The sequence below is a fragment of the Oncorhynchus nerka genome, linkage group LG7 (genome assembly GCF_034236695.1).
Source record: "Oncorhynchus nerka isolate Pitt River linkage group LG7, Oner_Uvic_2.0, whole genome shotgun sequence".
Classification (NCBI taxonomy): Eukaryota; Metazoa; Chordata; class Actinopteri; order Salmoniformes; family Salmonidae; genus Oncorhynchus; species Oncorhynchus nerka.
The window spans coordinates 96,938,335-96,952,086 of record NC_088402.1 but is presented as its reverse complement, the minus strand read 5'-3'; the positions used below and the strand labels follow the sequence as shown (position 1 = coordinate 96,952,086).

At 41.9% G+C, this 13,752-nt stretch overlaps 1 protein-coding gene across 1 annotated transcript in view; it reads right to left on the bottom strand.

Annotated features, from left to right (window-relative positions):
- flna (filamin A, alpha (actin binding protein 280)) overlaps positions 1-13,752 on the bottom strand; it is a 264,701-nt gene that overhangs the window by 217,743 nt on the left and 33,206 nt on the right. The window contains 3 exon segments of the mRNA XM_065021021.1: positions 1,435-1,512; positions 11,265-11,383; positions 11,724-11,871. Coding sequence (XP_064877093.1) covers positions 1,435-1,512; positions 11,265-11,383; positions 11,724-11,871 — 345 coding nt within the window.

Below are 13,752 nucleotides of genomic sequence, written 5' to 3'. Positions count from 1 at the left end.
AACAGCACCGTCACCTGGTAATAATACACACTGTTACCAAACAGCACCATCACCTGGTAATAATACACACTGTTACCAAACAACACCGTCACCTGGTAATAATACACACTGTTACCAAACAGCACCATCACCTGGTAATAATACACACTGTTACCAAACAGCACCATCACCTGGTAATAATACACACTGTTACCAAACAGCACCATCACCTGGTAATAATACACACTGTTACCAAACAGCACCGTCACCTGGTAATAATACACACTGTTACCAAACAGCACCATCACCTGGTAATAATACACACTGTTACCAAACAACACCGTCACCTGGTAATAATACACAGAATGTCATGTAGAGTTTGGGTTAAGAGGGATACCTAACAACATTAGGGTTAGGTTAGGGTAGGTTAGGATTAAGGTTTAAGGTTAGGGTAGGGTAGGTCAGGTGAGGTGAGGTGAGGTTAGGTTAGGAATCAGGTTACATTTAGGGTAGGTTAGAAATAAGAGTTAAGGTAGGGTAGGGTAGGGAAGGAGTAAGGGTTAAGGTTAGGAATACGTGTTAAGTTTAGGGTGGAGTAGGTTAGGTTAGGAATAATGGTTAAGTTTAGGGTAGGTTAGGAATAAGGGCTAAGGTTAGGGTGGAGTAGGTTAGGTTAGGAATAATGGTTAAGTTTAGGGTAGGTTAGGAATAAGGGCTAAGGTTAGGGTGGAGTAGGTTAGGTTAGGAATAAGGGTTAAGGTTAGGGTAGGACTAAGGGTTAAGGTTAGGTATGTTTAGGTCAGTTAGGAATAAGGTTTAAGGTTACTGTAGGTTCATTTAAGTTAGGAATAAGGATTAAGGTTAGGGTAGGTTAGAAATATAGGTTAGAGTAGGTTACGTTAGGAGTAAGGGTTAAGGTTTGGGTAGGTTAGGTTAGGTTAGGTTAGGAATAAGGGTTAAGGTTAGGTTAGGTTAGGTTAGGAATAAGGGTTAAGGTTAGGTTAGGGTAGGTTAGGTTAGGTTAGGAATAAGGGTTAAGGTTAGGGTAGGGTAGGTTAGGTTAGGTTAGGAATAAGGGTTAAGGTTAGGTTAGGGTAGGTTAGGTTAGGAATAAGGATTAAGGTTAGGGTAGGTTAGAAATATAGGTTAGAGTAGGTTACGTTAGGAGTAAGGGTTAAGGTTTGGGTAGGTTAGGTTAGGGTAGGTTATGAACATGGGTTAAGGTTAGTGGAGGAATAAGGGTTAAGGTAGGTTAGGGTAGGTTAGGTTAGGGTAGGATTAAGGGTTAAGGTTCGGGTAGGGTAGGGTAGGGTAGGAATTAGGGTTAAGATAGAATAGGGTAGGAATAAGGGTTAAGGTTAGGATAGGTTAGGTTAGGAAAAAGGGTTAAGGTTAGGTTAGGGTAGGTTAGGAATAAGGGTTCAGGTTAGGGTAGGGATAGAACAGAAAGTGTACCTTGTGCATCCCAGTGACCTTGGGTATGTAGAAGACAGAGTAGGTTTGGTTCGTATCATTGTTGGCTGTCACTTTGGCCTGACAGGAGGATACATAGAGAGAGAGAGAGCGAGAGAGAGAGAGAGAGAGAGAATTAGAGTTGGATAAATGTAGCTAAATTCAATTTTTTTTCCGCAAGGATACTAACCTCAACATTAAAACCTTCAATCCAAATTCCAGACCTAAAAACATTTTTGGACAAAATTACCTGAATGGACTACTACTACCAAGGACTTTCAAGAAACACTTATACTAAACCAAAACATGCAGAAGAAACCTAGCAGAGACCTGGAAATACCATCCAACACAAATGTTCAGTCTGAACCTACGTCTGAAGCCAAAAAGTAAAAGACAATAGTCTGTAGGTAATTGTGTCATATAAAATGTTCTTCGGGATCAGAGTCCCTTCCACGGGACGGTTGAGCTAATTTAGGCTTATGCGATTAGCATGAGGTTGAGCTAACGTAGGCTTATGCGATTAACATGAGGTTGAGCTAACGTAGGCTTATGCGATTAGCATGAGGTTGAGCTAACTTAGGCTTATGCGATTAACATGAGGTTGAGCTAACATAGGCTTATGCGATTAGCATGAGGTTGAGCTAACGTAGGCTTATGCGATTAACATGAGGTTGAGCTAACATAGGCTTATGCGATTAGCATGAGGTTGAGCTAATGTAGGCTTATGCGATTAACATGAGGTTGAGCTAACATAGGCTTATGCGATTAGCATGAGGTTGAGCTAACGTAGGCTTATGCGATTAACATGAGGTTGAGCTAACATAGGCTTATGCGATTAGCATGAGGTTGAGCTAATGTAGGCTTATGCGATTAACATGAGGTTGAGCTAACATAGGCTTATGCGATTAGCATGAGGTTGAGCTAACGTAGGCTTATGCGATTAACATGAGGTTGAGCTAACATAGGCTTATGCGATTAGCATGAGTTTGAGCTAACTTAGGCTTATGCGATTAGCATGAGGTTGTAAGTAACAAGAACATTTCCCAGGACATAGACATATCTGATATTGGCAGAAAGCTTCAATTCTTGTTAATCTAACTGCACTGTCTAATTTACAGTAGCTATTTCACTGAAATAATACCATGCTATTGTTTGAGGAGCACAATTTTTAACATCAAAAGTTATTAATAATGAAATTAGGCACATTTGGGCAATCTTGATACAACATTTTAAACAGACATGCAATGGTTCATTGGATCAGCTTAAAACATTGCACATACACGTCTGCCATCTAGTGGCCAAAATGTATATTGCACCTGGGCTGGAATAATACATTATGGCCTTTCTCTTGCATTTCAAAGATGATGGTACAAAAATAATCCAAAAGAACGTTTTTTTTATTTATTTGTATTATCTTTTATTATCTTTTACCAGATCTATTGTGTTATATTCTCCTACATTCCTTTCACATTTCCACATTTCCTTTCAAATGGTACCAATAATATGCATATCCTTGCTTCAGGGCCTGAGCTACAGGTAGTTAGATTTGAGTATGTCATTTCAGGCTAAAATTGCGAAAAGGGGCGGATCCTTAAGTTTATTTTAAGTAAAGCTACTAAGCAACCAAGCTGCTAGGACAGAACAGACCTGGCTGCAACTGCAATTAGCACTGAGAGTGTGAAGTGAGAGCTGCCTTTGAATCCCCCTATCCCTGTGGAGAGGTCATTACAATACAATACAGAACCGCATGGATAAGGTTCGGCGTTCCATCAACAGGGACAGTTGTAAATCATGCAGCGCATTGTGTCAAGATTTTAGAGTAACAACAAATGTCGGTACATAGAAGTGTCTGCTGAAAGCTTAAATGATTGTTAATATAACTGTTCTGTCCAATTTACAGTAGCTATTACTGCAAAAAATTGCTATGTTATTGTTTGAGAGCTCCTAACAACAAAACACTTTTTTCAACGCGATAGGTTTGATATATTCACCTCTGAAAGTGAAATGTGTACTTACATTCTGAAATATTGCTCTGATTTATCATCCAAAGGGTCCCAGAGATAACATGAAGTGATACAATCATTTTTCATATCCTAAAAAGGTCCATATAGCACCTACGATTGATTTTATATTTCCACTCGTTCAATTTGCAAACAAAGGAATCTGTGAATATCTCAACCTAAGCGTTGTTTGAACGAGTCAAAACACGTTTGTATTTATTCCTCAGAGATCCTAGAAGGTAACAAGATCACTATTTCTTTAGGGATGTAGTATATCCTATAGGACACCATATCAGAGATCCTAGAAGGTAACAAGATCACTATTTCTTTAGGGATGTAGTATATCCTATAGGACACCATATCAGAGATCCTAGAAGGTAACAATATCACTATTTCTTTAGGGATGTAGTATATCCTATAGGACACCATATCAGAGATCCTAGAAGGTAACAAGATCACTATTTCTTTAGGGATGTAGTATATCCTATAGGACACCATATCAGAGATCCTAGAAGGTAACAAGATCACTATTTCTTTAGGGGTGTAATATATCCTATAGGACACCATATTTGGTCAGAGAGTGACGCCTTCATGGCACGCCAATGACGCGGGCGGTCATCACTTGAACAACTGTATCTTTGTCAAATAAGTTTTGGCATCGGGCCAAACAAAGCTGGCTAGATAGCCAATGAGCTGGGCTTCACGGGAGTATCTGGAAACCATGTATGTGTCGTAAAATGTAGCTTCTAACCTTCTAGCTTCTAAGTACGACAGCATGCTTTTTCATTTTGGACAAACATTATAAGGATATTCAGAGTTATGAAGTTATAAAAACTGGTTGTTTTGTAAATGTTGAACTTATAATATGGCTACTAATACTGGAAAAGCTGAATCAAAGTCCAAGTACACAGATTTGACGATATTCTTGTAGAAAAATGGAATATGAATGTGAATGTCTTCTTCACGATTTGCCCAAATATACCTGGGGGCTTGACACTAAAAGTCTTCTTGTTCACTCATTTTTCAAGTTATCCATCTGAAATTTCACACAGAGAGTCATGGCCAAAGTTTTGAGAATGACACAAATATTAATTTTCACAAAGTCTGCTGCCTCAGTTTGTATGATGGCAATTTGCATATACTCCAGAATGTTATGAAGAGTGATCAGATGAATTGCAATTAATTGCAAAGTCCCTCTTTGCCATGAAAATGAACTGAATCCACAAAAAAAAACATTTCCACTTCATTTCAGCCCTGCCACAAAAGGACCAGCTGACATCATGTCAGTGATTCTCTAATTAACACAGGTGAATGCAAGCATTTTGCGAGACTGTGCCTCAAACCCTAATGTCTACCTGGCCCACCCTGGACTTGAACAGCCTTTACGACCAGGTCCACCTCTACAAGGCAGCAATCCCAACTTTTGCCAGGATCCTGAAGGACGTCACCCGCAACAGTAGCCCCAGCACCTCACACAGGAGCAACACTGCAATGGACACATTCCCAGACAAGCAAGACACCTTCCCAGACCTACAAGACCCACTCCCAGACCTGCGAGACCCCCTCCCAGACCAGCGAGACCCCCTCCCAGACCAGCGAGACCCCCTCCCAGACCTGTGAGACCCCTGTTGGGGATTAATCAGAATTAGTTGGGTAACATAGATAGGATGTTTTATTTTCATGATATGCTTATGAGTTATTTCTCATAAGAATGTATTTTGTTGTACTATAGTGGTGGCCATTGGCAGTTATCTGTTCTCTGTCAGGACTAAGTTGTTTGGGCCGCAGAGAGGGGAGAGGTCAAGGTGTCATCATGTGTAAACATATCTTTTGCTCCACTGTGTCTGTGTGCCAATCACTCCCTACTTTTCCCATCGGGGAGAGGAGGATGGCAGTGTCTGGAATCATTCTATGCTCCCTCTTTTGTTGTTCCTATCTTGACCTATAGCCTCACTCTCCTCTCCGTGAGCTTGTCCAGGATTGGTTGTATTTAGAATTGGTTGTATCTAAATGACAATTTGATATATATCATAGGGTGGGGGTAATGTCTTGGTACCATTTTGTACCAAGGACGAGATAAGAGCTTTGTTTAGGAGACCAAACTGAACGATAATTTATAGCCAACTCTGTCTGGCTAGGGGATATTCCTCTCTGAAGTAAAGTCTTTCTTTGTGTAAGTTCCTAAGACCTGTGGTTTGTCATGTGGTCTAGGGGGGGTGGATCTTTGCTATAAAGGATCCCATATGCCATTATGTTGACCACTCTCAACTTTTCATTTGAGAAACTGAACTGTTGAAAGTCAAAATGCTATTGCAAAAGCTTCATTATTATTAAAGGTGAAGATTAAGCATAACTCTGACTGGAAATTTCCACGACGGGGATGGCGTGTGAATCTTCACTCGGTGACCGCTCCTGACAACCTAGGTAATCGTGCACAAGGGATCCCTCAAACTCGGGATCTCAGGGAGACCACACTTCGGGAACGGAGCAGATGGACCAACCTAAGATCGGAGAGGCAGCGAGCCGAGTGGATACCACATCCCGAACATAGTAAAAAAATATTTAAAAAAGAGGTGAGATGAGCAAACCACACTTGAAGTTGAGTTGGATAGGACTTAGAGCTTGGTGAAGCCCTAGTGGAAGAAGGACCTCATTCTGTGTATCTGTGTGATTGTCTAAGTGACTCTCAGAGGTGGTGAATTTCCAATTATTTTAAATGTGCTAGCCAGGTATGCCCTGGGTTACTCTGTGTGAGTATTTTGTAGGAGCGTTCTGTGTGGGCGCGGTAGGTTGACTCTGTGTGGGTTACCTTTTTATCTTAATTATTATTAAAGGTGAAGATTAAGCATAACTCTGACTGGTGTGTGATTTGCTCTCTCATCATTTGGTAATTCAGGAAATTTCCACAACACCCCCTCCCAGACCTGCGAGACCCCCCCAGACCTGCGAGACCTCCTCCCAGACGAGCGAGACCCCTTCCCAGACCTGCGAGACCCCCTCCCAAACCTGCGAGACCCCCTCCCAGACCGGCGAGACCCCCTCCCAGACCAGCGAGACCCCCTCGCTATAATAAAGAACAAACTGAAAAAAACATATACATGATCAAATACAAATCTTAGAATCAACTAACAAAGACTACCAGAACCCACTGGAATCTCCAATTACATTGAATGAACTACAGGACAACACACAAACCTTCCAACGCAAAAAGGCATGTGGTGTTGTTGGCATCCAAAATGAAATTATAAAATATACAGACCACAAATTCCAATTGGCAATACTTAAACTCTTTAACATCATCCTTAGCTCTAGCATCTTCCCCAATATTTGGAAACAAGGACTGATCATCCCAATCCACAAAAGTGTAGACAAATTTGACCCTAGTAACTACTGTGGGATATGCATCAACAGCAACCTTGGGAAAATCCTCTGCATTATCATTAACAGCAGACTCATACATTTCCTCAGTGAAAACAATGTCCTGAGCAAATGTCAAATAGTTTTTTTTACCAAATTACCGTATGACAGACCACGTATTCACCCTGCACACCCTAATTGACAAACAAACAAACCAAAAAAAAAAAGGTTTGGCATACGGGCCTGCTATAGAAATTGATGGGAATGGTGTTGGAGGAAAACAAATGACATTATAAAATCCATGGACACAAACAAAAAACACACACATATCTTTCCATAGGGCCATGGGGTAAGACAGGGATACAGCATAAACCCCATTTTCTTCAACATACAGTTGAAGTGAGAAGTTTACATACACCTTAGCCAAATACATTTAAACTCAGTTTTTCACAATTCCTGACATTTAAAAATTATCTGTGTTAGGTCAGTTAGGATCACCACTTTATTTTAAAAATGTAAAATATCCGAATAATAGTAGAGAGAATTATTTATTTCAGCTTTTTATTTCTTTCATCACATTCCCAGTGGGTCAGAAGTTTACATACACTCAATCAGTATTTGGTAGCATTGCCTTTACGTTGTTTAACTTGGGTCAAACATTTTGGGTAGCCTTCCACAAGCTCCCTACAATAACTTGGGTGAATTTTTGTCCATTCCAAAAAAAGTCGGGGCACAACGAAATAATATTTATAGAGCAGTTATCTTCCGAATAAACTCCTAAAGACCTAGTAATATTTTACATCAATAGCAGTCAATATTAATCGTCACCTTATTTCAGTCTCATCTGAAAGTTGTAAATTCTTGGTTATCTTCACGAACCCTGGCTAACAAGTTGAATCAGCAATACAACATTGGGTTTAATTATTTATTTACAAAATACCTAAATAATCACACAGAATTACATATACACAGCATGAATCATACCTTGATTACAAATTATGTCATAAAGGAAAACGTCCCTAGCGGACGGAACAGATATGACAGCTGGTTACACAAAGAAACGGGGTTGTGTTTGAGTGAAAGAGTGGGAAGACTGAGGAGCAAAAAGGTTTTGTGTCTCTATCGGGCCGTAGACAGCCATGCTATCGTAAATACAGAATCTTATGCATTCTAAACTACCGCCCATTTGAAAAAGGAAAATGCAATGAATATTTACTCTGAGCTGCGCTTCGATCAGTTGGTCGTAGATGGGAGGCCGGGTTGTCCTTTGAAGAATGTCTGGTGGTAGAATGGATAATTGATAGTACCGTCGTCGTGTGGTAGAACAGTTACTCTGTCCGTCCTCTCCTAGCCAACGTCTACAGTTGCTGTGCTAACGCAACGGCTTCTTTAGTGAATAAGAGTTCAAAGTTCCTACCAAGTTGACAAACTTTACTTTATTCTGGCTGGTATAGTTGAAATTCATCCTTCCAGCGTGTAGGTCGTCACCTTCACATTGATATTTGATGCTAATTTCGTCAGGTTCTTGCTGAGGTTGGCTTAGTTCTGTAGGTAGTCTTTGTCCTTTCAACGTGGGGACCTCAAATCCGCACGTCCTTGGAGCAGAAGGTTACATTTTCGTCAAGGGGCTTATATAGGGTTGGGAGAGAGGGCCGTGTTTCATAGTTTACAACCAGTCCTTTGTCCTTTGAAGAGTGTCTCTGGTGGTGAACGGGAAACGTTGTAGTGTCGTCATTGTGTGGTAGACGGGATACTCTGTCCGTCCTCTCCTAGCCCACGTTTACAGCGGCCGCTGCTAACTCAACGGCTAGGAGGTATCACTTCCGTAGCGAATAAGAGTTCAAAGTTCATACCATTTGCAACCAAAGCTCACGCTGAGGTTGGCTTCGTTCTGTAGTTATTATCTGAATCCTTCTGACATCGGATCGTCATCCTAATGTATCCGGAACAGGAGGTTTCCTTTTCGTCAAGGGCTTTTATAGTGGAGGGAGAAGGGTGTGTTTCCATAGTTTATAACCCATGTTCCTTCACAGGGGCGGGCCACTGATTGAGCAGAGCTCTAATCTTCTGAAAACTCAATTCTCTCATTTGGAAGCTAAAATTACATTTAATCTTTTCACAAATAGTTTCATTTCAATTCTATTTAAATTGCACAACAATTCCATCTGATAACTATAATGTGTAGACTTTCCCAGATACAGTTTATGTCGTCCTGTCATCAGTCATGTCTCAGATGACAACCGAACTGACATCATATTCATTAAGTACCAATGCATATTTTCAACTGGTTCTATTACCGAAATATGGTTCCTTTCCATCCACTTGTTTGATGTTCCCAGACTCTCTATGTTTAACAAAGGCTATTCAAGAGTCCCTCAGTAGACTCAGAGAGAGGGAGAAAGGTATTTATGGGGGGGGGGTCATAAACCTTGCCCACAGGCCAACGTCATGACAACTGTATATAGACAAAATATGACATTTGAAATGTCTTTATTCTTTTTGGAACTTCTGTAAGTGTAATGTTGACTTTTTATTGTTTATTTCATTTGTGTTTGTTATTTACTTCACTTGCTTTGGCAATGTTAACATATGTTTCCCATGCCAATAAAGCCCTTGAATTGAGAGAGAGATGTCACATAGAGATACAAACAGAGAGAGAGATGACACAGAGAGAGACACAGAGAGAAAGAGATTACAGACAGAGAGAGAGATGACACACAGACACAGAGAGAGAGAGATGACACACAGCGATACAGACAGAGAGAGAGATGACACACAGACACAGAGAGAGAGAGATGACACACAGCGATACAGACAGAGAGAGAGATGACACACAGACACAGAGAGAGAGATGACACACAGCGATACAGACAGAGAGAGAGATGACACACAGACTCAGAGAGAGAGAGATGACACACAGCGATACAGACAGAGAGAGAGATGACACACAGACACAGAGAGAGAGAGATGACACACAGCGATACAGACAGAGAGAGAGATGACACACAGACACAGAGAGAGAGAGATGACACACAGCGATACAGACAGAGAGAGAGATGACACAGACACAGAGAGAGAGAGATGACACACAGCGATACAGACAGAGAGAGAGATGACACAGACACAGAGAGAGAGAGATGACACACAGCGATACAGACAGAGAGAGAGATGACACAGACACAGAGAGAGAGAGATGACACACAGCGATACAGACAGAGAGAGAGATGACACACAGACACAGAGAGAGAGAGATGACACACAGCGATACAGACAGAGAGAGAGATGACACACAGACACAGAGAGAGAGAGATGACACACAGACACAGAGAGAGAGAGATGACACACAGCGATACAGACAGAGAGAGAGATGACACACAGCGATACAGACAGAGAGAGAGATGACACACAAACACAGAGAGAGAGAGATGACACACAGCGATACAGACAGAGAGAGAGATGACACACAGCGATACAGACAGAGAGAGAGATGACACACAAACACAGAGAGAGAGAGATGACACACAGCGATACAGACAGAGAGAGAGATGACACACAGCGATACAGACAGAGAGAGAGATGACACACAAACACAGACAGAGAGAGAGATGACACACAAACACAGAGAGAGAGAGATGACACACAGCGATACAGACAGAGAGAGAGATGACACACAAACACAGAGAGAGAGAGAGATGACACACAGCGATACAGACAGAGAGAGAGATGACACACAAACACAGAGAGAGAGAGATGACACACAGCGATACAGACAGAGAGAGAGATGACACACAGAGAGAGAGAGAGATGACACACAGCGATACAGACAGAGAGAGAGATGACACACAGACACAGAGAGAGAGAGATGACACACAGCGATACAGACAGAGAGAGAGATGACACACAAACACAGAGAGAGAGAGATGACACACAGCGATACAGACAGAGAGAGAGATGACACACAGACACAGAGAGAGAGAGATGACACACAGACACAGAGAGAGAGAGAGATGACACACAGCGATACAGACAGAGAGAGAGATGACACACAAACACAGAGAGAGAGAGATGACACACAGCGATACAGACAGAGAGAGAGATGACACACAGAGAGAGAGAGAGAGAGATGACACACAGCGATACAGACAGAGAGAGAGATGACACACAGACACAGAGAGAGAGAGATGACACACAGCGATACAGACAGAGAGAGAGATGACACACAGACACAGAGAGAGAGAGATGACACACAGCGATACAGACAGAGAGAGAGATGACACACAGCGATACAGACAGAGAGAGAGATGACACACAGACACAGAGAGAGAGATGACACACAGCGATACAGACAGAGAGAGAGATGACACACAGACACAGAGAGAGAGAGATGACACACAGCGATACAGACAGAGAGAGAGATGACACACAGAGAGACAGAAAGACAAGATGTGTATGCTGTGTGTGCGTGCGAATGCATACCTCCTCTTTGTGTCCGGCAGGGTCCTCTACATGCACTAGGACCTCTCCCATCCCAGCACTGATGGTCTCCACTGTAAACACTGCCTTCTTCATCACAACGTTACCTACTGGCTCTATACCTGAGAGAAAGAGAGAGAGAGACTAAGGGTGGGTGGGTGGGTGTGGTGGGTGGGTGGGTGGGTGGGTGTGGTGGGTGGGTGTGTGGGTGGGTGGGTGTGGTGGGTGGGTGGGTGGGTGGGTGTGGTGGTGGTGGGGCTGCAGGTAGCCTAGCGGTTAGAGCGTTGGGCCAGTAACCAAGAAGTCACAGGTTCGAAAACCTGATCAGACAAGGTGAAAAATATTCCGTTGTGCCCTTGAGCAAGGCACTTAACCCTAAATTGCTCCAAGGGCTCTGACGGTAAAACAACACCTGTGTATGTGACAAATAAAACACATATTTGATGTTGATGAACAGTGTACCTGGTCCGTATGCGCAGGCATTCTTGGGGTTGAGTCCTGGGCACAGGGGTGTGCCAGGCTTCAGTTTGGACTTGGGGAACTGGGACAGGTATGTCATCACGGAATGTTCATCTACATTGGGGTCAACTATTTCCTCTGGGGTTATCACCTAGGAAATCAGACCGGACACAATGTTTAGACACACACACACACCTGCAGAGGGTGGCAGGAATTGATTTTAAAACAATCCTGACCCCAACCCTACCAGACAGTCACCAGACAGTCATCGCCTCAGATGACCACAACCAGCAAAGAACAAAGGGTACAGTTGACTGTCTGGTGTTTGTCTGGTAGGGTTGTGGTCACCTTCTGTAAAGATGAATAAGAGATCATGAATGGGCTGGACATGATAAGTGATTTCCAATTTCGGATTGGTTTGCCATTTAGTACGCTTCTGTTTATTTGAGCTGGTCAGTATGTCTAGGTAATCCTGTCTAACACTGCTTTTTATTATATATATCGCGTAGTAGAACTGCATAAGTGTTGCTCTCCACTTTCTGGATGACCGAGTTTTGAAGTCAGTGGAATTAGAATATGATAGCTAAGGAGATGGCGAAAACACCAGTCTGGATTACATCTTCAAACTAAGGGCAACCATGGCATCCGTGACAGAGAGGGAGAAGCGTCCATCCATGTATATGGGTAAGATAGTCTAGACAAACTACATTTTCGGATATTACACATTTCTAATTTAGTCAGAAAGTCATTTTCATTTCAAGCTAAAGTGTACTGTTAGCTAGCTAATGTTAGCTGACTGGCTGGCAAGCTAATGTGTATGATCAGTGTAGTAATATTATTTGTATCTCAGAGCCATTTGCTTTGCTAGTTATAGCCTAATGATAGCTAGCTAACATTGAACATGGTTGGTTAGTTGTAGATTCATGCAGGATAGTAACATCATACATTTGGATTATGGTTCATTGTTTACCCAGCTACATGTCTTAACAAAATACTCCACCATGCAAGTAACCATTTCAATGGAATGCTCTTGATGTCACTGCGACAACTGTTGATAGACGAAGCTGGTAAATTCACTCTGGCTATTTACTCCGATTTCAGACCACTCTTGTCTGAGTGTGCCAGAATGCAGAACAAATGACTAATTTACTAACGCTCAACACCCATTAAATATTGACGGTGTCAGTAAACGTCTGTAAAAAGGCGTAATTAAATTGTTACCAGCAGCAGTTAGTCACCAGTGCTCTGGATAAAATACAAACAGCCTAACCAGCTCTGCTAGGTCCAGTAAAATGGTCAGAGTAGGGTGTTTTCTCATTATGTGTAGCCAACGTTAGACAATTAGGGTAATTGACTGCTGTTGTTAGGTCAGAACGAGCGGATCAACCTCGGCCAGAGCGTCCAGTGTGAGCTCTGAACGCTCCTTAAAGAGACGGGCGGGGCAAAAGATTAAGAGCAATGCTGAATGGGACAAAGAAGAGCTCTCCAGTAGGTGTCCCAATAATTCAAAGGCCATTTTCCCAAAAGTGAGGTTACAAGTACATCAACTTTCAAAGCAAAATGACTTTCCCATTGTTCCTCAACTGTAGTGTATGATATATAATTTTCTAACTCTACTTGTCTCTACTTGTATCCCATGTTAAAAACACCATTCGACCGGTCGGTAGCCATATCTATGAAAATTCCAAAGTTCCAAAGGCTGGGTGTAATAGAGTGTATAAGAGATCATACAATAAGTTTTGTAGTGATTCATATGTTGTTGATGTAAAACATATTTGTTGGTAATGAGGAGCAACCAGACACTGAACTTGACACATTTATAAAATAGTTTATCCCAGTTACTAATATTCATGCACTGATAAAGAAAATGACTGAAAAAACAGTTAAATCCCTGTGGATTGATGAGGAATTGAAAAATTGTATGGTTGAGAGGGATGATGCAAAAGGAATGGCAAATAAGTCTGGCTGTACAATCGATTGGAAAACGTCCTGCAAATTGAGAAATCATGTGACTAAACTGAATTAAAAAGAA